Here is a 27,132-nt window from a genome sequence, read left to right as displayed (position 1 = left end):
GCAAAGGAGGAGGGGGAGGACGGGCACAGAAAGCCAGAAGGGAGAGCAGGGCCACGTGTGACCTGAGGACAAGGGCATTCTTCTGTGGACGTCAAGGCCCTGTGCTTGGAGGAGAAATCCATGCTGCTCTCTGTCTTGCTTCTAAAAGGAAATGTTCCTGCAGAAGCCTGCTGTGGATTGGGAGGCTCGGCTGTTCCTGCGGCGCCCCCGTCAGACACATCACTCCTCTCCAGGGGCTGGAGTAGAGTGTCACCGCAAAGAGTCAGCAGTCTGCGCTCAGACGCTTGGTCTGGAGCCCAGCTGTCAGCCCTGTCCCCACTGCTGTCCCCAGCACTGTCTGGGCCTTTTTGAGCTGATCAAACTGCGGTGTCTGGGAAACTCCAGAGCAATGCTAAGTCCTGTATACAACCTCCAAGTGTTTTCTTTTCTCTTAGAATTTTTAACCAACAGAGTCACAAGCCAGCAGTGGTTTCTGAGGCCCCCTCTCTAGTCAGAAGACCAGGCCACTGATTTGCTGGACAACTTGACAGACACTTTCATCTCCCGGGGCCTCTTTTTCCTCACCTGTAAAATTGAGAAAATAACCCCTGTGAAGGGTGATTTTGGTCACGGTGGCCAATGTCACTATGGGTCTGGGGGACAGGAGGGGACATTGACATCTCATAGTTTATCCTTTGGTCCAGCCGCACAGGTGCTAGCCAGGGGTCCCAATCAGTTAGGTAGAATGGAGGTAATTGGGCAGGTAGGGTTCTTGGAAGCCCCAAATTTGCTTTATGGTTTGTGATGTTCTCACATGGTTTGCACTGGGCCGTGGCCTGGCAAGGTTGGACGGAAGGAATAAAAACAATCAACTTCCTTAAAGTGACTTGCTTGGAAGTTTTTACATGGAGACACACTGTACTGAACAGACCCGTAAATGCATTTTTAAAGCCTTCCTGATGAAGCAAATGCAAAACTACTCACGTTAGCTATACCTCCATGTAAGAAGACTCTTAGGGAAAGAAGAGAGGTTTTCTCAGCCAGAGAAGGTGGGCAGAGGAAGAGGCGGGGGAGATGTCAGGGTGGCCAGAGAAGGCGTGGGGAGGCTGATTTGGGGTCTCCTCCAGGGTTCACTATGACACCGATTTCTACCCAGAAGCCTCAGAGCCCTGCCCTCTGCTGTTTACACTAGTTGCTTCCCAAACTTCTTGGGTGGACGTCTAATTTGGGGTCTAAATGACTTTGGGGCTTCATTGATGGACTTTGGGAGATGCCAAACCATTGATATATGCAAATTTCCTGTACGTGAAAAAGTTTCACGTGGCTGGGCTTCGAATTTTTTCTGCAAAGAGGGGCCTGACTTCTCTCCCGATTCTCCCACGGGTCAGGACCCAGGACAGAAACCCTCACTCTAGACCAGTGGTCTCCAACCTTTTTGGCACCAGGGACCGGTTTCGTGGAAGATAATTTTTACACGGACTGGGGAGGGGTGGGAGAATGGTTCAGGCAGTAATACGAGCCATGGGGAGCGGCAGATGAAGCTTCGCTTGCCGTCCGCTCACCTGCTGCCGCATGGCCCGGTTCCTAACAGGCTGCGGTACCAGTACTGGGGGTTGGGGACCCTTGCTCTAGACCATGCTGGGGGCCAGAGAAAGCAGGCAGCTGGGTCACTGGGAGGGTGGGAAATATAGGCCACTCCCAACTTTAGAGGGAGATGGGGTACCCAAAAGAAGATGGAAACTTGAACCTCAGAACGCATTTTCCTCTAAGAGGCCTGCCCCTGTGGCAGTGACGCTCCCTGGCAAGTAGCAAGAGCCTCCAATGTATGGACCCATTCAGAGCCCCTGACTGGGACCCAATGTGAGCCTGGGACTGTATTGGGTGTGGGGCACAAGAGGAAGATTAGACATGGTTTTTGTCTGCCCGTGTGGGACTCTCAAGTCTAGGGGCCTAGGTGCCCAGAGAAATGACAATGCGATGTGGTGAGTGCTATAAAGGAAGGTAAAGAAAGGTCAGGCCACACCGAGGGAGGAAAGGTTAGCTCAGTCTGGAAGCTGGAAGGCCACCTAGAAGTGGGAGCGCCATGGGCCTTAGGGCCAAAAAGACTGGGGTGTGAGACCAGGCTGTGTGACCTCTGAGAACCTCAGTTTCATTTTCAGTGGGATGTAATGAGAACTATTTAGAGTTGTTGGGAGAGTCAGATGAAGTCGTGGTCACGCAGCACCTCCCTGGATTGGACCTTAGAGTGGGATTTGGCTTTTGGAAAGACCTAGGAGCAGCAAGGGCAGCATGGGTAGAGGCATGGCTCAGGAGGGAACATTGCACTGACTCAGCAATGCTTCCCACTTGGAGAGACTGCTCCCTTTTGATGGTCCTGCCTGCTGTGGATTCAATGACTCAGCAATTCAAACATTTGTGCATACTGGTGATTAAGCAAGAGGACTGTTTATAAGATAGGGCTACCGGCAATCATAATAGTTGTCGGTTACAATGAATGAGAGCTTCCTACGTGCCAGGCCCCGCATGGTGTCTGTGGATTAACTCACGATCATTTGATCATGTGAAGGGAAGAGATTGGGACAACCCCCTCACCAGAGGCCTCCGGTCACCTTCGGTTCCAGTTCATTCCTGCCCCGCCCCCATTCTCACCCAAGCCTCCCCACCCCTGCCCCGCATAAGCCATGATCCTCTCCTGAAAGTCCTAGGTCAGAGCCAGGAAGGACTCTGGAGATATGCCTCATTTTATAGAGCAGGAAACTAAAGCCCTTGAAAGGAAAGGATGTGTTTTCTAGACCACAGAAAAAAGCCTCAGAGCCTAGCAGGTGCTGGATGGATCTAGGCAGGGGGCGGGGGTTAGCTTGAATTTAAAGCCCACATGATCTGGGTTGGAGGTCTTCTGGGTAAGCTCAGACCGGTGATACGCTGGGCATCCATGTGTTCCCCAGATTCACATCCGGGCCACTCCTTCCGAGCAGCCCTTGTCTTCAGTGACCCAGGCCACCTGGTTTCCCCTCAGGTCAAGCAGCTGAGGTGGGAGGCCCAGGCCTGTCCAGGGCTCCATCTCGGGCCTTGTGGATGCAGGAGACATGGTCTGGGTGCCGTGGACATGGTGAAGTGTGAGGTGATGGGAGCTGCTCACTGCAACACTGTGTGAGGGACCAAACTCTCACCCACCTTGCGTCCAGCCTCGGTTCTTTTGGGGATATACCTAGGAGTGGAATTGCTAGGTCAAATGGTAACTCTGGGTTTACCTTTTGAGAAACTACTAAGCTGTTTTCCACAGAGGGTGCACCATCTTACATTCTCACCAGCAAAGTACAAGGGTTCCAGTTTCTTCACATCCTGGCCAGATTTTGTGATTTTTAAAACAAGATTCTTTTTCCTCTCTTAACAGCGGCCCCTGCAGGGTCACCCCCAGCACGTTTTGTTCTCTTTAGGGCCTGATCTCAAATGGCCCCATTCTCACTCCCGAGTCTCCTCAGCCCAAGTGTCGCTGCAGTAACTCAGGAACAAGGTGCTAAGGCAGCAGTTCTCAAATTTTGCACAAGATCCCCTGGAGGGCTGTTAAAACACAGGCCGCTGGGCCACACCCCTACAGTTTCTGATTCAGTAGGTCTGGGCTGCGGCCCTGGAAAATGCATTTCTAACAAATTCCCAACTGGTGCTGACGCTACTGCCAGGGGACCGATCTGAGAACTAGGCTTCAAGGTAGTACTTCGTACATTTTGTCCTAGGAGGTCCCTGCTTTGTCCTTTCCCTTCCTCATTTATATAACAGTAGCACCCCCATACCTCAATTATACTTTAAACTCTCCCTCCCCCAGATCTTGTGAGGCTGGGGGTGGGGAGGGGAGGGGACAGGAGGGCAGTGATTCTTCGTCTTCTCAGTTCTCAGACCCTCAGCCCAGCCGCGCTGCTCCATCTAGAAAGCGAGTGTCCCCTGGCTGCCAGCATCACAAACATTGAGGTCCCAGTGTAGCCTTGGACCAGCTTCAGTTGGCTTTCCGCTTTGGATCTATTCTTGGTGAGAGACTGGTATCTCATTTAGTGTGTTAAATGGATGTTGGGAGTTGAGTGTGATGAAGATTGCCCTGGGAATACTCCCCCGAGGCCTGGTGTGAGGGAAGAAGACCAAAAGCCTGGCCTCTCTTCTGGGGTGAAGGGCCTCTCATCTGGGCTCCCCTTCCCCCAACTCTAGCATGGAGACCTTGACCAACTGTTGGCTCCTGGATTTGGCAAACAGATTCCGGCATCTCAGCTCCAGCCTGGTTGCCCACTTTGCACGACAAATCACTTCCTTTATTTGGGCCTCTGTTTCCCCATTGGTAAAACGAAAGACTCGACTACAGCAATCATTTTCAAAGCGTGTCCCACAGAACCCAGGGTTCTGCTGAGGGTCAAGGTATGTGTCAAATCCATCACCTCTGCTTAATTAGAGTGGCCTCACTTGCCTTTATGTCTTCGGGTTCTATATAAACATCTTGATCTCCAGTGGCCTCGGCCTGCAGCATCTTGAAGCAGGATTTCGGTTCCCTGGCCAGAGATTGAAGTCAGGCTGCAGCAGTGAGGGTGCTGAATTCTAGCCACCAGATCACCAGGGACCAGTGGCCAGTGACGATAACCTGACCTGTCGGCTTTGTAGAAATGAATTCCCACAAAGAGACAGAAAGTAGTGAAACAAGTAAAGTGTTTATTAGAAGGAAAATGGGTACGTGTGAATAGACACACAGGGGCGACTCAGAGAGAGAGTTGCGCCCTCGTGGTAGTTTGAATCACTTATATGGGGCATTTCTTCTGGGTTTCCTTTGGCCAATCATCTTGCTTTGCCTGGTTCTGAGTCCATATTTGGTTTATCTCAGGATCCTCCCCTGTGTACGTGCGCATCTCTCAGCCAAGATGGATTCTAACGAAGAAGCCTATGGGTAGGTTGCCATCACTTACTATGGGGGAGGTTGACGTCCCCTCCCGTTTTGACCTCCAAGGAGCCTTTCTGCTCATGTGGAGTCGGGGAGGTCTCCTTGACTTCGAGAGTGAGAAACATGTGGCCTCTTGCCCGGGCAGGGCTCAGCGCCTCTCTCACTCCTGCTGTTGTCTTCATCTTGGAGTATCTGGGGCCCACCTATCTCCTGCCTCAATCTCATTTGGAAGACCAAATTTCTGCTGCTGAAACGTAGTTTGAAAATCACCGGCTTAGATGGTCTCGAAGATTCTCCCCATTCTGGTTTTATCTTCTATATTCTGTAGTTCTTTGGCCTCTGTATCTTTTTTCAAGTCCAACCTGTGTGTGACTCAACCTTGAGATTCTTCCTTGAGCTTCTGAAATTCGGTGCTCAGGAGTGTGCTTCTTCCAGGACAGATGTGGGGGGCAGGCCTGGCAGGTTGGCCTCTGTTCCAGTCGACTGATCTGTTTAGGGGGGCGTCTCCAGGCCAGGTGGGAGGGACTGGGGTGGGGAAGGAGGTTTGAGTGGACACCAAGAGCCTGTCAGTGTGTGTGTGTGTGTGTGTGTGTGTGTGTGTGTGTGTGTGTGTGTGTTTTCTACTAAGAAGAAGCCATTTGCAAAGGAGTAGGAACCCATTTCACAGCCCCTGTGACAGGCCTATGTGAAACCAGCAGACTCCCAGGCCCAGGGATGGTGAGAGGGTGAGAGTGAAGGTCGAGGGGGAGCCATCCATGAGGGTGTTTTCTGGATATCAAACTGACCTCCCTCGAGTGAAATTGGTACAGGGCAGCCAGTAAGCATGATTAAAGAGCTGTCATCAGGACAGAAAAAGGCATCCATGGAATACTTCTTTGAGAGCCAGAAAGGTGGTAGGAAGATGGTAAACGTCACTGAATTGAAGGAGCTGAGGCCATTTCTCCTGGAGAAGAGTAGCAGGGGGTTGGGGCAGTCAGGGGGAGCTATCTATTACCAGGCTCAGGTACATAAGGTTGAGTATCCTTATTCCTGGGAATGTGATGCACAGTCTTCTGGAGTGACTGTGAGAGAGAGGTAGGGCTAAATCATTTTACAGACCCTGAAGCCGCAACTGAAGGCTTCTCAGGCTGGAATATATTATGCGTGGGAGCACCTCCTGTGATTCGCCATAAATTGTGGCACCATGGCCACTCTGGAGACACTGAAAATATTCAAAGGGGAGAAGGAGGAAGGGAGTTGGATGACAGGAATGTGTGTATGAAGGGAGTGCCCAGGCAAGGGAGAAACAGGCAGCTGTGGTGAGAATAACGCTCCCAGCCAGGACCCAGGTTCTAGCCCTGCCCTGGCATTCCTTAACTGCGGCAATTTGGTCAAAGGCCCTTACCATGTAGAAGAAAGGGCTTTGCAGCCAGACAGAGCTGGATTTGAATCTTAGCTCTACCAATTCTCAGCTGGATGACATCGGGCAACTTATTTGAACTCCCAAGTCTCAGCTTCATTATCTGTAAAGTGGGAAATAATAATACCTGTGGATGTCACCGTGTTTGTTGCCCATCCAAAACCTAATCTCTCCTTTTTCCTTAGATTTTGTTTAGATGGAACATGCTCTGGGAAGGAGGGTCCCTCCTGAAATTTCAGTGGATAAAGTACAATTGGTCTACTCCAAGCATGGTCATGTCATTTTCTTTTTGTTATTGATTAGTTTCAGGGTGGGCATGTGACCCAGTTTTAGGCAATGAGATATAAAGGGGAGGCTACTGGGGGACTTCTGGGGAGGATTTTTTTTCTTCACATGCCAAGAAGTCCTGCTCTCATTTTCCTGCCATGAATGAGATTGGGTGCTGATGTGATGCTTGGAGCTGTGGCAGCCATCCTGCAACCATAAAGTAATAAGCCTGAGAAAGAAAAGCTAACACAGCAAGGATGGTGGGGCAGAAAGATAGGAGGCTGGGTTGTTTTTTTTTTAACTTTTTATTTTATACTGAAGTATAGCCAGCTAACAATGTTGTGATAGTTCCAGATGCACAGCAAAGAGACTCAGCCATACATATACATGTATCCATTCTCCCCCAAACTCCCCTCTCATCCAGGCTGCCACATAACATTGAGCAGAGTTCCCTGTGCTATACAGTAGGTCCTTGTTGGTTATCCATGGAGACTTTGTTGGTGACTTTGTTGAGATGTTGCATCAACCCTGGGATCTCTCCAGACTTCTTTTCTGATCTGGTGAAGAAGCTTTATTCCATAAGACATTAGCAGACACACTGTAATCTACAGCCACAGCATTCCTTCCAGTAACACAGCGATCTCGGGTTCGTTGTGAGAATCGAATGAGATAATAATATATGGGAAAATTCCAAGCCCAGGACTTGGCTCAGAGTAGATGTTCAGTGTGTGCTGGTTTCCTCCCTCTTCTGTATTTTCATGTCTTAATTTTAGATTTTATTTTTCTACTCTACCAGCCTCACAGGATTGTGATAAGAAACAAATGAGATAATTGTTTTTTATTGCCACAATAATGCTGTAGTAAAAGATAACCACAAAACCTCAGCGACACACGACAATAAACATTTCTTTAGCTCGCAAGTTTGTGCCTTCGTGATGTAGGCTGGCTTCCTCATAGGGCTGGTGATTGGCTGGCTGTTGCTGAGGTGATGGGGCAGCTGGACCACGTACCTCTCTTTCTCCACAGGGCAGCCCAGGTATGTTTACAGGGAGATAGCAGAGGAGCAGGAGAGGAAGTGGAAACTTGCAGCACTTTCTCAAGCCTCTGCTTCCTTCCTGTTGGCTAACATCCCACTGGCCAAAGCAAGCAGGAGCCTATTTGAATAACAAAGGGAAGGAGGAAAAATTGGGCTAGTTTTTGTCTTTGTGTTTTTTGCAATTAGTCTACAACAATAATATATATGAAAGGACTTTGCAAGTTGTAAGGGGCTCTACAAAAGATAGTGATGATGAGGATGATGATTTAGACAATGGCCAAAAAAAAGAGGAATGTTACATGAAATGTCCAGAATAGGGAAATCAATAGAGACAAAAAATAGGTTAGTGGTTACCTAGGGCTGGGGGAGGGGGTGGGGAGTTTTGGGGGTTGATGGCTAAAGGGTGCAGGGTTTCTTCTGGGGGGTCATGAAAATGTTCTTTAAAAAATTTTTTTTTTTTGGCCGTGTGGCTTGTGGGATTTCAGTTCCCTGACCAGGGACTGAACCCAGGCCACAGCAGTGAAAGCACTGAATCCACCAGGGAACTCCCTGAAAATGTTCTAAAATTGATTGTGTTGATGGGTACACAACTTTCTAAATCCACTAAAGGCCATTGAATTATACAGTTTAAGTGGGTGCGTTGCATGGCATGTGAATTATAGCTCAATAAAGCTGTTTCAAAAAAGGAAAAGAAAGGAGGGATGGGGCTTCCCGGGTGGCGCAGTGGTTGAGAGTCCGCCTGCCGGTGCAGGGGACACGGGTTCGTGCCCCGGTCCGGGAGGATCCCACATGCCGCGGAGCGGCTGGGCCCGTGAGCCGTGGCCGCTGAGCCTGCGCGTCCGGAGCCTGTGCTCCGCAACGGGAGAGGCCACAACGGTGAGAGGCCCGCGTACCGCAAAAAAAAAAAAGAAAAATGAGGGATGATCCTGGATTAAGGAGAGGCGCTGTGACTCACTAGGTGGTGGCAATATCTCCCATTTCCTATAAAGCTGCCAGGGCACCACGATGGGAGACCATTGAAAAACCAACTTGTTAAGGTTTTCTCCACCTCCGTTGGAAATAATCTCTGACTTTATAATGGATTCTGTGCAGAAAATAAGATTCTGTTTGCAGCAATCCACTGCTTGGCCAACTTTAGGACAGCAAGCCCCCTAAGCCTGGAGAGGGACCCGGGGTCTCAGGCATGTGGAATGTGGAGGCTTTTTACAGGCACCACGTGAGGTGTGGGGACATTAGCCCCAGGCCTGTGGAGGGAGGAAAAAGTCTTCTACACTCTTAGGGTCCCTGGCTGGGTCTGAAAACAAAACTGACAAAGACAGAACAACAGGAGAAAAGCATAAAAATTTATTTAACCTAAGTTTTACATGATTCCAGCACCTTCGTAAGGAAATGAAGACCCAAAGAAACGTTAAGCCTGGGTGTTTTCATGCTAGGTTTGCTGAAGAGTGGACAGTCATGTTGAAATATGATAGGTCAAAGAGTATGAACAAGTGTAGTAAACTGGGGGAGACTTAGCAAGGCCCATTCGTCCAGATTCTTCTCGGTGTCCCTCTGTCTTGGAGATAAGGATGCTCCTTTCCTCTGGGTATAGGGAGGGCACCTCTCATGGGAGGATCTTAGGACCTGATTCAGGGGAGAAAGACGGGGGAAGGTCAGAGATACTTTCCTGCTTCTGATGTTTTCTCAAACTTTCAGCTTAAAATATTTGATATGCCAAGGTGCCGTATTTTGGAGCAGAGTGTCCAGAACCCGTCACCTGCCACCCCAGCTGGAAGGAGCATTAAGGACTTCTGTTCTGTTGCGTGTTTGCAGAGGTAGGGTGTGTGGAAAGGGGACAGGCTAGAGCATGAGGACCTACAGGGAGAGATGAAAGCCATTGAGTTATGAGTTGAAGAAGGCAAGCTCAAAGGGTGACTTAACACCATCTTCAGGAAACAAGTGGGCCACGTCCAAAGGCAACTCTGCTGACTCTTTGAACTTGAGTCCTGACCCTGCAACAGGCCCTGTGCTTTGTCTGGAGATCCACAGCTGGCTGGCCTGGGCGGGAGGGGAGGCTCCAAGACTGACAGCATCCCAGCAAGTGCATGGGTACCTGGTTCAGGCTGACGTGAGCTTCCCCTTTTCTCTAGAACATCTCCCTCCACCCTCTTTGGCTGCCCAGCTCCTACCTGCCCTTCAGGACTTAAGGAAGACATCTCCTTCTCCAGAAAGCCTCCCCTGATGCTCTGGGTGCCCCTTTGAGCATCCGCGGCACCCTCTAGCTGAATGCTTATCAGGCTGAATTGAATTGTTTTCATGTTAGACTGTAAGCTCCCTGCCCTAATAATCCCAGAGCCCTTACATCTGGCATAATGCCTGGTCAGAGAGGGAGGAAAGGGAGGAAGGAAGGAGGGAAGAAGGTGAAAGGAGAGGGAGGGAGGGAGGAAGGAAGGGAGAAGGAGGGAGAGAGGGAAGGAAGGGCTCCACTGAACTCCGGTGAGGGGCTGATTAATCTGGCACGTGGTGCCCATTTCTGAGGCAGGCAATGACCATCTGATCAACCACTGGCATTGCCTTGGTCCCCACGGCCCCAGCACTATGGTTTGCAGACATCTTGGACCTGCTGGGATAACCCAGGGAAACTGGGAGCTGTGGCAAAGTCTGGACCCAGGGCCTATTGCACTGGTTACATTAGCACAGAATAATGACATATGTCATGGGTTGGGTTCTCCAGAAGCAGAGGCTGGGACAGAGTTTACTGGGGATCAACCATAGAGGGAAGGGGAAGCAGCAGGGCCAGGCAGAGGGAGAATCGGGACTGTGAGGCCCGACAAAGTTTCAGCCAACCCGGGGTGGGGTGGGGCTCTGAAGCAAGCAGTCAGTGTGCCCTGCACCCCAAAACATGATGGCGCCCCTTCTTGCTCAGCTACCCGATGAGGGCTTCCCTGGGAGGGGCTTGACCTGGGGCAAAGCCACTCTCTGTAGCTGAAGCTGTGTGCTTACCCGGCACACCCCGCCTCCCAGCCCCCTGAAGCTGGCCAGCCACCCCTTCCTTGAAGGGGTTTCTGGGTGGCAAGTCTCCGTGTCTCCCACAGTAAGAGAGTCACTGAAGCTACAATTCATCGAGCCCTTCTGCCAAGCTGTACAATAATCATCCTTTACAGGTGAGGAAAGTGAGGCTCAGAGAGGTAAAGTAACTTGCCTGAGGTCACACAGCTAGGCCAGAAAGTGGGGGAGCTGGACAACCAGACAGGCTGATTTCAGAAAGTCCACTTTTAACCACTGATCTTAATTGCTGAGATGAAGGGGCATAGTTATACACGGACAAAATGGATACTTTTTCACAGTGAGTTCTTAAAATAGAAGCACTCTTAAGGGTATATACGGGTGGGGTGTTGTTCACAGGAGACCCCTTCACCTGTTTACCTCACTGCATGCTTCTCACTGTCCCCAGCGGGAGTGGAAAAAACTGTTGGTGCCCTTCCCCCATCGCTATCATCAGCTGATCCCACTGAGGGAAGGGACAGCCTTCCAGTACGGCCCCCTTTCAAAGCCCCATTCTGCCCACTGAGCTGGGGCTCGGGAAGCACATTCAGTGAAGAAAAAGCCTGCAGTGCAGTTCCGAAGATGTGGAGGGGCCGAGGGAAATTGCCTTGCTGAGAGAATTGCTCACATTTTCACACTTTTGCAGAGAGGGCGGCTCAAGGCGAGGGGGGCTGGGGGCTGGAGGGAGGCGGACCTGGGGGCCAAAGCACCTTTCTTTGTCCTGGGTCTCACTGGGGGGTTGAGGCAGTCTTGCCTGAGAACCACTGCCCCAATCCAGCGGCATCATCTTATATTGCAGGAAACCAGAGCCCAGGGAGAATAAACACGTTGTCCAAGTTGACACCATCAGTCTGAGTTGGAGGACTCATCCAAGGTGGCAAAGTAGCATTAGGATCCGGTTTTTTGACTCTAGTCAGCCCTCTGTCCGTGACCCGAGGAGACTCTCAGGGCTGAAAAGAGGGCACCTGCTGTCTGTCTGTAACTGCTATGATTTAGATGGCCTGTCTATGAACTGGGTTGAAGATGTGATGTAGGGGACACCCTGAGGTGTCTCTGGAGAAGCGGAGTTTCAAGCTTACCCAGTTTGGGAGGCAGCACAGGCGGCAGTTGTAAATGCGGGCTTTAGCGGGAAACAGAACTCCACCGACTAGCTGTGTGACTTTGAGCAAGCTACTTTACTTCTCTGAGACACACTTTCTCCATTTATAGGATGGGGACAAAAATACCTTCCTTGTGAGACTGTTGTAGGACTAGAAGAGATTATGCATGTAAATGTTTAGCGTTATTCCTGGCACAGAACTAGTGCTAAACAACAGGCACTATTACAGTATTTTTATCTCCTCTTGGTATTAGATGCACTTCTGAGCCGTTCATAGCGTCATGTGGGGTATTCTTAGCAAAGCGAGAGGCAGGAACCCAATAGGAAGATAGAGGGCATTCCAGGCACGGGGAATGGTTACGGAAAGGCCCCAAGGTGGGAGTGACTGAGCTGTGATGAGATCTGGCTCTGAGGGGCCATTCAGATACCACCAGCCCTGCCCGCCTCCAGACTTTGCCTCCCAGAACCTCTCCCCTGTCCCAGTTGCTGAGCTCTGTTCAGCTGCGGGTGGAGTTCTCGCTGCCTTCTGTTACTTTGGGGAAATGGCCTCTGTGTGAGGGCAGGCGTGCCGTTTACATTGGTAGCACCCTAGGTGCCTAGGCCCCTGCGTGGCACACAGTAGGTACAGCCAGTCTGGCTGAAAAGAAAGTGACTTCTGATAAACATCAAAGAGAGAGAGGGCAGGGAGGGCCGTGGCGAGAAGGCTAGAGAGCTCGCATCCGACGCTGTGGGAAACAGGAAGCCGTGGTTGGCCAAGCTGAGACTTGTCAACAGGAGCCCTCCAGGGGTTCCTGGGGACCCGGTACTTCTCTGCCCCTAAGGCCAGCTGCCCTGGGCGGAAACGTGCCTTGGCCCCAGGCTGGGCTGGGAACGCTCCCTGCCCATCATGGTCACACCCTTCCGCGTGTGTCTGATGCAGCAGCTCCTACCCCAGAGCTTGCAATCCGTCCCCTCGCTCACTGCCAAGGCTGGGCCCAGGGTGTCTGAGCCCACAGCAGCCACCCTGCCTGATAGTGCTGGGCAGCCTGCCCACGGCCCAGGGAGGCGGGGAGGAGAAGGAGGGGACCGGCTAGGGAGAGGCAAGGGCTCCCCTGTGTCCTCACAGGCAGGTCTCAGCCGTGGGAGAGCTAGTGGGTCTGGAGGGGGAGCAGCTACGGGTGATTTGGGGTCCACCCAAGCCAAAGCGGTTACAGCTGCATTCAGAATCCCGATGTCACTCTGTGCATCTGTAATAACAGCATAACAGTGTTGACAAAATGCTTTCCCGTGACTTTCTCATTTAGGCTTCTCAAGCCGTGTCTTAGCCTCTCTACTTGCGTTCTCGGGGCTCGGAGATGTTTTGCCAGGTGGGCCACCGGGGGAAAAGTGTTGGCTTTTCACCTGTTGCTTATGATCCCTAATCTACCCGTGCCTGACCTACCCCATCCAAATAAAGGGGCACAAGGACCCCTGCCGCGGCTCTCCCATGCTCCTCCTGGGATCAGGGTGTCATGGGGCCGGTACAGGGAGCACACTGTGATTTTCATCCAAGGCCATAGACCCAGTCTGGGGGTGCCACTCATTCTCTGAGCTCCCAGGTTTGTCCTCCCCCAGGGACCCCTCCCCAGGCTAGTGTCTGCCCCACCTCCAGCCCCCTCAGGGCAGAGAGGCTTCGGAATCCATCTGGAGACAGAGAGCATGGGGTAGATGTGCTGTTTTTAGTTCCATGGGAGAAGTCACAGCTGGGGTGGTAATTTCTCTGCGGTTTCTCCCCTCCACGGGACATCTGTTGGCACGCTTTGAGGAGACTCTCATCAGAGCCGGCAGAGCCTGTATTTGGAGCCAGCCCCACAGGTGTGCCTGAGCCTCACAGCCCCTTCCGCCTCTCTGAGGCACTTGGCTTTGCTCTGAATCAGGGGAGCCCTTTCGGGGCCTGTGGTCAGGCCTCTCTGCCCTGAATGGCACCTGCCTGTGTCTTGGTCACAATCTTGTTTCACGCTCTGAGCCAGGTGGTCTCCTCGATACAACCCCTGACCCCCGCTCAGTCACCTCTCTGACCCTGCGCCAGGCCCTGTGCTTTGTCTGGAGACCCACAGCTGGCTGCCCTGGGGGGGAGGGGAGGCTCCGAGACTGACACGGGATGCTTGGGCTCACAGGGGGCCTCAGAGCTCATAGAGGGAAACCCTCATTCCTCGTGGGGAGTGATTGTCAGGGCTGGAATCCCAGACTCGTCAAATAGAGAGACTGGGCTTCCCTGGTGGCGCAGTGGTTGAGAGTCCGCCTGCCGATGCAGGGGACACGGGTTCGTGCCCCGGTCCGGGAAGATCCCACGTGCCGCGAAGCGGCTGGGCCCGTGAGCCATGGCCGCTGAGCCTGCGCGTCCGGAGCCTGTGCTCCGCAACGGCAGAGGCCACAACAGTGAGAGGCCTGTGTACTGCAAAAAAAAAAAAAAAAATAGAGAGACTGTGATATTTGGGGAAAAAATGATTTTAGGTTTTGTAATGAAAAATGTTACTATATTTACCTGATGACAGGACATGCCTCCTACACAGCGAGACACTTGGTAGGAAGAATGGTAATTTAAAATAGGCAGCTTCCAGGTGCATATACTTAATAATACCCTGCTCCCCACCCCTGAGCCATATCCGGGGCTACCAAGCTGGTCTTTGTTCTTGCCCTGGGCACCAAGGTTGCCAGTTACGGTTCCGGTGGTTGAGGGTGCACCAGAGAGCAGGTGTTGCTTGAGCTGAGTCCTGAAGGGGGCCAGACCTGGCCAGGGAATGCGGGATTGGGGGTGGGGGATTCCGGGTGGGGGATGGAGGTGCGAAGGCTCACACCGTATTCAGAAGATAAACATGGTCTGGCTGGGCAAAGGCTTAAAGGAGAGAGGGCAAGAGATGGTCCTCCAACGGTAGATGGGGCCAAATCCCGCGGGCCTTGAACGCCACGCTAAGGAGGTCACAGCGTCCCGCCTTCAGACCTTTGCTCATCCTGAGCTATGAGTCCCCCAGGAGGAGGGCCGGGAGTGGGGTGAGATGGGCAGGGTACCCAGGGAGCAAGCTTTCAGGAGGCTGTCATTCTCAGAGTCATGAGAGGGCAGGGCTGGCCCCTGAGAGTAAGTGATTCGTTGTTTTGCCCTCTCACTGCCCACTGGCCTCACCCTAAACCTGACCCGCTCAGGAGACAGGTCCCATTCTGTAAACCTTTGTATCCCACGGACCTAAAACAGTGCCCGACCATAGTAGGTCAATAAGTGCTCACTGAATGGATGAATGAACTTTTTTTTTTTCTCTGTCTGGATTGTGTTTGCCTTCCTCATGGCCAAAGTGTCATTTCTTTCATGGCTTACTTCTTCCCTGCAGCCCCTCCAGAGAGCCCTTCCCTGAGTCCTCAGCTCTTACGTTGAATACACGTCTCGCCTCCCAGCCAGACGGTGGTGTTCTGCCTTGGACAAAGGTGTAGACACGTAGGTGCTCATGCTAGGGGCATCATCAACCTCTAAACCTTTCCTGGGCAGGCTCAGTAGTTCTAGAATATCCTGGCCCCTTGGATGGGAGGGACCAGCTGCAGCTGCTGCTGAGACTTGAGGTCTCCCTTCTTCCCCTCTCCTTCTCTACTCTTCCTAGGGCCAGACTCAGAGAAGGTTCTGGAGGCAGTGGCTCCAAACTGCCCCTCCACAGTATCACCCTCTTATCCAGCCTGCTTCCTTTGTTCAGCCCCCTTGGACCACTCCCAGCTGGCTGCTACTCATGCAATTATGAAGGTGCCAGAGGTCTTCTGATATACCCACCCCCCCCGCCTTTCTGACTGATGGCACTCCTCGCCAGGCTAAGAAAGGACGTTCTTGGGCTGTTGAACGTTCCTGGACTATTGAATCTGGGGGATGATTAATGATGCTACTTGGGAAAGGTTGAGGCGTCGCCCTTCTGTCCAGTGGAGGGTCTGTTTCAATCAGGGAGTTACTCTTGCTGCCCAGAGGAGCCGATCATCAGTCCCCTCCCACGATTACTGACTGCTGAAGGGAGGACAGGCGTGCGGCATCGAGTGGGCACCAGGAAGGGGGCCACTGCTTTGGCATCCTTCAGGAGCTGGCATCCTGTGGATTTTATCTCAGAAGGCACCAACCTCTCAGGAACGTTGTTCCTAGAGGATCTGTTGCACAGGTGAACCTTGAGCAGCTGCAGACAGAGGACGAGACCATCTGCAAATAGCAACAAAGGGCTGGAGACAATGCCAAACCCCAAATTTCCTGTATGGTGAAAACAGCTTGGGGGTCCCAGAGGAGTTCCAAGGTCTGCAAAACGAAGAACAAATTCTGCTTCAATCAAGGAAAGAACTGGAGTGTCCTCTGCCAATCCTGACCATAATAGGTACCTACAAGCTGCTCTGGTTGTTCATCATGCTTGAGCTGGGAGGCAGTGCAGAGTCCTGGTGACGAGCTCTGCCAGTTTTCTAGCTGTGCACCCTCAGGCAGGTTGCTTAACCTTGCTGGAACATAGTTTCCTCATCTGTAAAATGGAGACAATAATTGTACCTACCACAGAAAGTTGTGATGATGAAATAAGCCCTTCGAAGAGGGCCTGGCCCATCGCAGATGCTGTGTGCAGATATCAGTCTGTGGTTTGTCTCTTCATTTTCATAATAGTATCTATTATGAAAATAATAATAGAAATAATAATAATAATTGAATGGTAGAAGTTTTAAAAAAATTTATATAGCTCAACTCATCACTTTTTTCTATTATGCTTGGTCTTTTTTTTGTGCCTTGGATGCAGAATTTGAACCCAGATCTGTGGGCATCAACGTCCTCCTTCCTATTACATTTAGTGTAGTGTTTCCTCAAAATCTATCCTCAGACCAGTGCTATGCTGGTACCACCAGAATCACCCAGGGAGTGTGTTAAAACGAAAGAGTCCTGGGTCCTCACCCCAGGGAATCTGCCTCGTTGGACCAGGGTAGACTTGGGAATCTGTATATTTAACAACTCCCCAAGTGACTAGGTGAGTGGCCATGTGTGGAATGGACTTTACTCAGGGCCCCAGGCATCCCTGAGTATTCCCGTTTGGCTACGTCTTGGCTTCTAGCTGGCTCCTGCAAAGCACTGCTGACAGTGGTGCTTCTTGGTCTGTTTCTTACTGTATCCCCGCTTCTTTCTTCCTCCTCAGTTCCTTGGCGCTGTATCCAACAATCAGCAGATGATCAAAGCATGCTTTTGAACTAACCAACCTACTCTCCACCAGTAGTGGGGAAAGGCAACCCCACTCCATGACTGGCACTAAGTGGGACCAAGTAGAAATTGTGTAATTACTGACCTTGGTATGAAGTGCTCCCATGCAGCCCCGTCCGGAGCTGTGGATGGCCGCTTAAGCCAGTTTCCTCAACCTCTAGCCCAGTCAGAGGGTCTCCCACCTGGAGAGACTGTTATGTTAAAGTAGCTCCAAGATCGGCACACTGGAGCGGAGCAGGACACTTCTGCAAGTGAACAGCTGTGCCAGCCTCCGAGTAAAAGAAAACTCTATGCATTTGCAGCAGGGAGTGGGGAAGTGGAGTGTGTTCTGGTTTAAGAGCGAAACAAGCACGTAGAGGTTTTAGCAATTTTTCTCTGACGTGTCAGATTGTGACCTGCTTTCCCCAAGCACACTGGGTAGTGGATAAGGGAACTAGGATCTGTTGAGCCCCTTCTATGAGCCAGGGATTCATATTTTTAATTCTTCCAATAACCCATAAGGTTGATATTATTATTCGTATTTTACAGATGAGGAAACTGAGGCTCAGAGAGGCTATAGAACAGCCAGGAAGTGCTGGCACCAGGAGTTAGAGTATAGCTGACAGGACTTCCCTGGTGGCGCAGTGGTTAAGAATCCGCCTGCCAATGCAGCGGACACGGGTTCGAGCCCTGGTCCGGGAAGATCCCACATGCCGCGGAGCAACTAAGCCCGTGCACCACAACTACTGAACCTGTGCTCTAGAGCCTGCGAGCCACAACTATTGAGCCCACGTGCTTCAACTACGGAAGCCCACGCTCCTAGAGCCCGTGCTCCGCAACAAGAGAAGCCACCGCAATAAGAAGCCTGCGCACCGCAACGAAGAGTAGCCCCCGCTTGCCACAACTAGAGAAAGCCTGCGCGCAGCAACAGAGACCCAACACAGACAAAAATAAATAAATAAAATAAATAAATTTATTTAAAAAAAGAATGTAGCTGAAGCTAAGCTACTGTAAAAAGAGACCTCAACATACCGTGGCTTAAACAATGTTGGTTGATATTCTTTCTTCCTCATATAACAGCCCAAGGTTAGTAAGAAAGCTCTTCTCCAGGCAGTCACTCAGGGACCCAGGATCCCACCACCTGTGGTTTCTACAACTGGAGTGGCAAATGTTTTTCCGTAAAGAGATAGGTAATGAACATTTGGGGCTATGCAAGGCATATGGAGTCTGTCCTTACTACTCAACTCTGTTGTATCATGAAAGCAGCCACAGACAATATGTGGATGAGTGGGTGTGGCTGTGTTTCAATAAAACTTTATTTATAACAAACAGGCCACAGGGTGGATTTGGCCCAAGAGGCTTAGTTTGCTGACCCCTGCCCTAGAATAGCGGTTCTCAAAATGTAGTCCCAGGGACCCAGCAGCATCAGCAGCATCTGGAAACTTGTTAGAAATGCACCTTCTTAAGCCACTCCTGAGACCTACAGAATTAGAAACTCTAGGGGTGGGGCCCAGCAGTCTGTATTTTAAAAAGCCCTATGGATGATTTTTTTTTTTTTTTTTTTTTTTTTTGGTGGTACGCGGGCTTCTCACTGTTGTGGCCTCTCCTGTTGCGGAGCACAGTCTCCGGACGCGCAGGCTCAGCGGCCATGGCTCACGGGCCCAGCCTCTCAGCGGCATGTGGGATCTTCCAGGACCGGGGCACGAACCCGGGTCCCCTGCATCGGCAGGCGGACTCTCAACCACTGCGCCACCAGGGAAGCTCACCTCGGGATGATTTTTATACATGTTGAAGTTTAAGAACCACTGTTCCAGAGCCCTGGCTGCACGAGAGCATCACCTGGGGAGCTTTCAAAGTTCTCAATGCCCAGGCACATCCCAGAGTAATTACATTAGACCCTATGGAGTAGGACCCAGGCATCAGCATTTTTAAAGCTCCCCAGCTGAGGCTAAGGTGCAGGCAGCATGGAGAAGCACTGCCTTAGAGCACTGTCACCATCTGCATGGTCACTGGCTTGCCACCTGGCCTACTGCCACACCTGCCTCTCCAAGGATGATGTCCTTTGCTCCCTGAGATCTGGGTTTTGATCTCTTCCTTCGTCTTACCTCCCAAGCCCCCAGCACCCTGGCCCTTTCCTGGGGACTCTACATGGGGCTTCATGATATGAGAGGACCTTGGTTCAAGTTTGTCAAAGTAACCCATCTCTGGCAGGAGGTGGGCAGGAGGAGGGGACGACTTCATGGGGGGTGAGTAGTGGAATGGAAAGCAACCAGAAGAGGAGGGAGGTGACAGCAGGAGGAAGACTTGGATGTGGAAACACCTAGCACAGTGGCCTGTCGCTGGGGCTCAGTCAAGTCCAGTTTTCTTCCCCATCCATGCTCTAGGGTGACCGAGAGCAGTTTCCATGTATCCCGGAGCCTTCCTTTATACGGAGAGCACGTACGTGGCGCTTACTGTGTGCCTGTACTCTGAGTGCTTCACATAACTGAACTCATATCCTCACAGCAACCATCTGGAATAGGAACTATCATTACTCCCATCTTATAGTTAGTGAGACTGAGGCTTTAAGAGGTTAGGTACAATAAAGATGTTTAAAAAAAAAAAGAGGTTAGGTGACCTGCACAAGGTTACACAGGTAGTAAGTAGCAGAGCTGGGATTCAACCCAGGAAGTCTGGCTTCAGAGCTGAGCTATTGGCCACTATGCTCTGTTACCTCTCTTCGTAACAGTCACAATGATATTATTATTCCCATTTCACAGAGGAAGAAACTGAGACCATGAAACTGGCCCAAGGTCACAGAGCCTGGAGGTGGTAGAGGTAGGATTTGAACCCAGGTCTCTCTGCCACCAAAGTCCTTGGATTTGCCAGTTTGCCCCACAGGCTGGTTTGGGTTCCCTCCCATCTTCCCTCCATCTGTCCACCCAGAATATTCTGGGTTTGCATGTGTGTGGCTGACTCACGGGGGAGAGGAGGGTGCATCCTCTGGAGTGAAAAGGCAGATTTCTTTTCTGTTCAGAGCCTTCTTGGGTTGGTGCTGGGAGAGCTGCCAAACCCAGCTGACAGATTTCCTCTGCCAGAGCTGCGGAGTGGGTGGGCAGCCCCCAGGGACCCCAGGAGGCCCTGTGACACCAACTCCTCAGATGAGTCGCAGCACTCAAGAGAAAGACGGGCATGCCTGCTTCACCTGCCTTAACTACAGTCTCTTTCCCTGAGGGAGTTTACTGGTTCCAGTTGCCAAAATCTCTCCACACTTCCTCTCTGCTCTGGTCCAGAGCTGAAAGGAACCCCAGGAAACCATTTGTTCCAGGCTTGCCTTTAGGCAATTGACATAATCCTGGTTGTTCCCATTTTACAGATTCAGTAACTGAAGTTAGCTGTGGCTCCTCATTGGATTGTCCTCTTTCCATCAGCCCTATAATTTCCCAAACATCCCTGATGGTAAGAGTCACCTGGGGTACTTTGTCAACTCTCTAGATCACTGGTCTTCTGCTCTGAAAATTCTGATGCAGTAGGTTAGAGCTGGGGCACACGTGATTCTCATCATCAGGGATGATGGGAAATACTGACTAGAGGGACCCCTACTGGGTGCAAGGATTGTCCCGCATTTCAGGTGCAGCCCTGACTGGCTGCCTCAGCTATGCCCCAAATAGTAGTAATTTGCCCCTTGAAACATGGATGAGCAACATTTCACCCCCAGTCTGACTCAGGAAATCAGGAAGGGGCTGGAAGGATGGTGTGGGTGGAGCCTTCACCCACTCTGGCCAGTTCTGCTGTGTCCTCCAGGGGATGTTTGCTGAGGGCTATTAGAGACCTTCCAAATGTCCTCAGATTTTGGATATCTTATCCCCACTTCAACCAAGTCCTCCAGATGCTGAGGGGCTCCTACTGGCTGGAGGGTCCCTAGCTCATTTGTTTGTGGTCTGTGTAGGGAAAGCCAAGATGTGGTGGTTTTAAGATATGTATGCAAATTCTTTGATACTCCATCCTGTAGGTGTGGAGTTTGATTCCCTTCCCCTTGAGTGTGGGTGGACTTAGTGACTTCTCTCTAATGTGTAGAAGAAAGTGGAAACAGCAGCATGTAACTTCTGGGACTAGTCATCAAAGGTGCCATGGTGGCCTTCTCTTTCTTGGGGAGAAAGCTGACTGCCATGTGGTGAGAACACTCAAGCCACCCAATGGAGAGATGGTCAGAAACTCTCACCTGGTGAGAAACAGGGGCCTCCTGCCACAGCAAGTAAGAACGGAGGCCTTTGGCCAATAGCCACGTGAATAAGCCATTTGGAGCAGAACCACCAGCCCTGGTCAAACCTTCAGATGACAGCAGCCCAGACCAATGTTTTGTCTGCAGCTTCATCAGAGACCCTGAGCCAGAACCCCCCAGCCAAGCTGCTTCTGAACTCTGATTCACAGAAGCTATGAGATAAGAAATATTTGTTGTGAAATAATAGGAAAAAATATATCTTGGTCTTTGTCTCTGGTTCCTGACACAGAGCTTCTAAATCCCTTGGACATTCCCGGATGATAGGAAAGTCTTTTGTTCTAATGAGGCAACTCTTGGTGGGCTCCTGGAAACCTTCAGGATGGTGGCTGGTCACCGGAAAAACCAAGGCACGATTAGATGTTTGGAACTTGCAGCCCCATCTCCCCATCCTTCAGGAAGGGGAGAGGGGCTGGAGATTGACCTGGTGATCGATCATGTCTACATGAAGAAGACTCCATAAAAATCCCCCAAATCTGGGGTTCGGAGAGCTTTCCAGTTGGTGAACAAATCCACGTGCTGGGAGAGTGATACACCCGAACTCCATGGGGACAGAAGCTCCTGCACTCTGAACACTTCCAGACCTTGCCCTGTATATCTCTTCATCTGGCTGTGTATCTGTACCCTTACCATATCCTTTACTATGTAATAAACCAGTGAATGCAAGTAAGTGTTTCCTTGAGTTCTGTGAGCCATTCTAGCGAATTATTGAAGATGGGGACCAAGAAGGAGATCCTAGGAGCCCTGATTTATGACCAGTTTGTCAGAAGTACAGGAGACAACTTGGGGTTTGCAATCGGTCTCTGGAGGTGTGTGTGTGGGATGGGTCAGTCTTGTGGGACTGAGGCCTTTATCTGTGGGATCTGATGGTCTTTCCAGGTAGATCCTGTCAGAATTGAGTGAAATTGTAGGACACCAGCTGGTGTCAGACACTTGCTTGATGTGTGTTTTTCCTGTACAGTTGTTTTAAGTTTGGGGTAATTTTTTTTTTTTCCGCCATGGGACGCGGCTTGCAGGGTCCTAGTTCCCCGACCTGGGATCGAATCCATGCCCCCTGCAGTGGAAGCTTGGAGTCCTAACCACTGGACCCCCAGGGAATTCCCTTGGGTAATTTTTTTTCATACAACAATAGATAACTAATACACAAAGCAAAAGCAGAAAGACCCTCTACAAGCTGAGAGGGTAGTGAGAGAACTGAGGCAGGTGTGATACCGAAAGACCTGCCACCGCTTGGTGGACAGGGAACCAGCATTTGCAGGGCTGGAGATCAGCGCTTTTAGGTGCGCCCTTTCCTTTGCTGTTAGGGCTCTTATCCTGCCTGCTGTGCACGTGAGGCTCAGAGAGGTCAAATCACTTAACCAAGGCTGCTCAGCTGGTCGGTGGAGGCGCCAGGACTTGAGAGCAGTCTGTCTGCCCTTGGCCGTGCTTTTTCATCCTCCACGCTGCTTCCGTGATCTTGGTGACCTTGGGCAAGTCTTTCTGAGAGCTTTGCACAGAATTTGAGCAGGCGGCTTACACATCCATGAGAAGATTGAAGCTACCGCTCCCTGGCCCTCAATGCTCTGATACAAGGTGCGTGCACAAGGCTCACACAGCCTTCGCAGTGTAGGGTGCCCCGGAGTAGGGTGGCCCTGTGTGCTAGAGATCTAGTGACCCAAGGATGAGTTTCAGCAGCTTGGCTTTGGGGGCCCCGTGCAAACTCGCAGCAGCCCTCGAGAGCACCCTCTACCCCACCCTTGCCTCCCCCTGCTGGACACACAGACACCCGCACCCAGGCATCATCCCCTGCCCTTGGCCTAGCTCCTCTGGTCACCTTTATCCACACAGAGGCCAACAGCGGGCACTTGTTCAAGAAACATGTGCTTGGGGTGATGAACCTTGAGGCCATCCTGTCACCTGGACCCTCAGGTGTGAGGCTCTCACCACTTACGGGGACACGACGCGGGAAGCATTGGCCGAGGGGCAAACCCAGCCTTCAGGGGTGGGTTCTCTCCTGGAGAGTCAGGTCAGGAGCACAGGGATCTGGGGCAGTCTCGGGAAGTAGGTTGCTTAGCAGTTGCCGGAAGTTTCCGTCCATCTCCCGGGGCCTTGGCCATCACCCTTGGCATCTGACTTCTTTCTTCCACACCTCTTTCTGCAGGCCAGGACAGATGCCACTCCAGGACCCCTCCCCACAGCTCCATGCAGGCCTTCGATGGGCCACTCCTCAGCCATGTCTCTCTGATCCACAGCTTGCATCCTGGCCGCGACCCCCGCTCCCACCTCAGCGCCCCCCTGCCCGCCCCAGCGCACATTCTCACCCCCTCGGCTGACAGCCCCCATTAGCTCCACGCTCACAAGTAGTGGAGCTCCCCCAGGGAGCTTCCTGCAGCCCCACCCCACCTTGCCCCCCACCCTCTTCCTGAAGAGCCCCCACGGGCCCCTACGCCTACTCTTCCAAGCCCTCCGCTCTTCCCCAGTCCACGTACTGCGTCGTCCTCTTCACCAGCCTCTCTCCAAGTGGGTTGAGTCCGGGGTCGCTCCCAGGGCTGAAACCCCTTCTGTAGACAGCCCCACTCCCCTGCACCCACTCCCACACTAGGAGTAGAAGAAAGGCAGATGGATAGGGGTGTCTGCACAGCTTGTGGGGGGGTGACGTGTGGAGACAGGCAGGTAGGGCAGGCCCCAGGATGGACAGATGGACAAGGCATCCAGCTTTCACCTCTCCCCGAATGGCCACAGGAGGAATGAGGCTGCCGCCCCATGCCTCTCGCAAGATGCTGAGAGTGTGAATGAGAACAGCTTGTGAGGGGCTCTGACGGGCAGGGCCTGGTGAGGAGACCTTTTGTAACCTTCCGGACCTGGCGTTGAACCAGCGGACAGGTCACATGACCCAAGTTGCTCTGTCCCTTTAGCCTTCCCAGCTCACGTCCCAAATGCCCCTTCTCTCTGCAAGGACTCTTCAGTCTGGGGAGGGGACATGGATTTGTCTGGGGAGGGAGTGGTGGTTCTGGGATGCATGGTGTATGTGAAACCTTATGCGTATGTGCGCACGTACGTTTTTTTTCCCCAGAGTGTCTGCAGCTTCTCGAAGGGCGTCTGTGACCCATGAAAGGGCCCACCTTGGTACCAGGCTATCCAGACTGGGCTCCCATGTATGTTTAGTCCCAGCAAATCTGGTTTCCAAGTTTAAGGGCTGTCAGCATTCACCCTGAAGAAGCGCTCACCTCTTCACGTTGAAACCCTAACACTTAACCTGCTTTGGGAGATTTGAGATCAGACCTGCCCGGCAGGTGCATCCTCTATCCTTCTCACCCTCCCAGGCACACAGGTTTCCCTGCATTTCAAAGTGGACCAGCCTCGCGTTCCAGCCACACCCCAGGCTACAGGAAGTGTTCCCAGCAACAGGGAAGTCATCTGCCCCCTGCAGACATCCTGCATCTCAGCAGCCCCTTCTCAAAGGCTTTTTTAGAAATCTAATGGCCATGGGTTCTGCGTTGTGTAGGAGTTTTTGTATGTTTCCGGGACCTGAATTCAGCTCCCTAAAATGAAGTACAAAGAGGATTGCTCTTTGGCTAATGGCCTTGATCACGGCAGAAATGACTTTTGTCTTGATCTTTTCTAAATTCTTCCTCGATTCTGCTTTGATATGAGGTCTGAAAGTTGACCACAGCGCGCTCATGAAAGCCAAGTACAGCAAAGAGGGAGCTTTCCTCAGGACTGCGCTGTCCCAGTAGAACTTTACCTTATTTTTTTTACATGTAACAAATTCCTGAAAGCGTCTATGAATATCAAATGTATCAAAGTTGGATGATGCCCTTATTCTATACAAGAGGCAATGCGGTCTAGTGGTTCAGAACATGGACAGCCGCCCTGGTTGCATGGGCATAAATCAGCCACTTCTTGGTGTTTGGCCGAGAGCTCTCTGTGCCTCAGTTTTCTGAAACTGAGAATGATTATAGTAACTACCTTGAAGGATTCTTGTGCAAACTAAGTGACTGAATACGCTTAAAGCCTTAGAACAGAATCTTATTGCACTCTGTGCATTAATGATTGTTGTTGTATGTTTCAAGGTGTATTCTTTACTCAGAGAGCTGAAAAGAATGATCGACTCCCTAATTATATCTTGCCTCTAAGACACAACTAATGACAATTTATTTCTAAGACTTTTTTGGAGGGCTGCTGCCATGCGGCTTACAGGATCTTAGTTCCCCAACCAGGGAAGGAACCCGGGCCCTGGCAGTGAAAGTGCTGAGACCTCACCCCTGGACCAAAGTCAGGGAATTCCCAAGACTTTGTTTTCTTTCCCTCACGTGTGAATCCAATCAATAGGCTCAGGACCAATGAACACTCATTGAACCTAAAGATTTGATGCTTTCAGCATCCTGATGATTTTCATCTTAGTTTCAAAATTATATTAAGTTTGTGAAAACTTTTGTTTTTTATTACTAATACTTGCACTTTTAATTTCCTGGTTTTGCTCATTTTTTGCATCAATAAACACAACAACATATTCAAACAATTGCACCAACATGTCATATGGCACAGGTCAAATGGGATGCGGATGCTTTAAGAATGGGATTGTTGGCTGGTGGTTTGTGTCACCTTATAACAGCTCAACATGTTTGCCAATATACGTGCAAAACCAAATCTGGCGAAGGAAAATAAATTTAGGGATGTTAAAGTCCAATGTAATATGATGATGGCAATGGCTCGAGAGGCAAAGACCACTGAGGCTGGCACATGTTTCTGGGTTCAGGTCATGATCTGTTTGTTGAAAGCACAATTTGTTACCATGAACTTGGAGACAGGTAGCCTTCCCTTTAATAGAAGACCCATTCCAAGAGAGCTGGCTATAAAGCAACCATTTATAAAATGTCAGATTTTTTTAAAAATTCACTTTAAAATTAAGATGGTCTTCAAAGGAAAATGGACTACTTTGAAAAGTTTTGGTGATGGGCCAGGTCTATGTCATGCTGGATTGCGGGGAGAGAGATTTGAGAGTGCTTTTCATAATTGCTGTTCCTTCCTGTAGCAGAAGCTTCAAAGGAGGTGATTCTTAAGGGGACTTGTGGTGAGTTCTGCTGTGCACCCTGCTTAAGAAGTTACAGGGGACAGCACATACTCAAGGCTGCTTCCTCACTGTGGCCTGGACCCCTCCCTTCTTTTGTTCCCCTGGAGAGTGTCTTGCATCATAGCTGATAACTCTCACTAACATCTCTAATTCTTTTATCCCTCATTTCTTTGACTTCTCCTGTGATTGTGGTTAGTTAGGTCGAGTTGGAGTTCTTCATTCTCCTCACAATTAGGGTTTATGTGATCTTGGTATTCTCCTTACTTTGTTGGCTAGATTCTAGAAGCTGGAGAAGACACATGTGATGTTGAGCGGCATGAGTGGCAATGAAACATCAAGAGAGTCCTGATGGAGACTTTCACATAATAATGGGATGGCTTTGTATATAGAAGCAACCACTGGGCCCAGAGACGGAGTACCATCACCAGAGAGCGCTTCATAAGGACAAAACACAGAATTCCTTCCTTCCCCTCTTGTGGTAATGCCCCCTACTTTTTTTTTTTTATAAATTTATTTATTTGTTTATTTATTTATGGCTGTGTTGAGTCTTCGTTTCTGTGCGAGGGCTTTCTCTAGTTGCGGCGAGCGGGGGCCACTCTTCATCACGGTGTACGGGCCTCTCACTGTCGCGGCCTCTCCTGTTGCGGAGCACAGGCTCCAGACGCGCAGGCTCAGCAGTTGTGGCTCATGGGCTTAGTTGCTCCGTGGCATGTGGGATCTTCCCAGACCAGGGCTCGAACCCGTGTCCCCTGCATTGGCAGGCAGATTCCCAACCACTGCGCCACCAGGGAAGCCCGCCCCCTACTTTTAAATTCTGGGATGTGAGTTGTTTTAGTGACGGGGGCTTGCTAAATTGACAAGGGATGGCAGCTGTCATAATGTCAAGTGGTGTTTGGATCATATGAACATTTGTGAAT

General features: G+C 51.0%; 1 protein-coding gene across 32 annotated transcripts in view; it reads left to right on the top strand.

The window, feature by feature from the left end:
- Nucleotides 1-27,132, top strand: part of LOC115849110 (ADP-ribosylation factor 2) — a 199,279-nt gene that overhangs the window by 38,566 nt on the left and 133,581 nt on the right. The window contains exon 5 of one of the 32 annotated variants that reach the window (XM_030850069.2): nucleotides 26,492-26,639. The exons of the other annotated variants lie outside the window; for them this stretch is intronic. Coding sequence (XP_030705929.1) covers nucleotides 26,492-26,545 — 54 coding nt within the window. The 3' untranslated portion in view covers nucleotides 26,546-26,639. Of the gene's footprint in view, nucleotides 1-26,491; nucleotides 26,640-27,132 lie in introns of those variants that run through there. 32 annotated transcript variants of the gene reach the window in all.

The sequence above is a fragment of the Globicephala melas genome, chromosome 20 (assembly GCF_963455315.2).
Source record: "Globicephala melas chromosome 20, mGloMel1.2, whole genome shotgun sequence".
NCBI classification, from domain to species: Eukaryota; Metazoa; Chordata; class Mammalia; order Artiodactyla; family Delphinidae; genus Globicephala; species Globicephala melas.
Note: the sequence above shows the minus strand (reverse complement) of the source record. Positions and strands in the feature narration are given on the sequence as shown.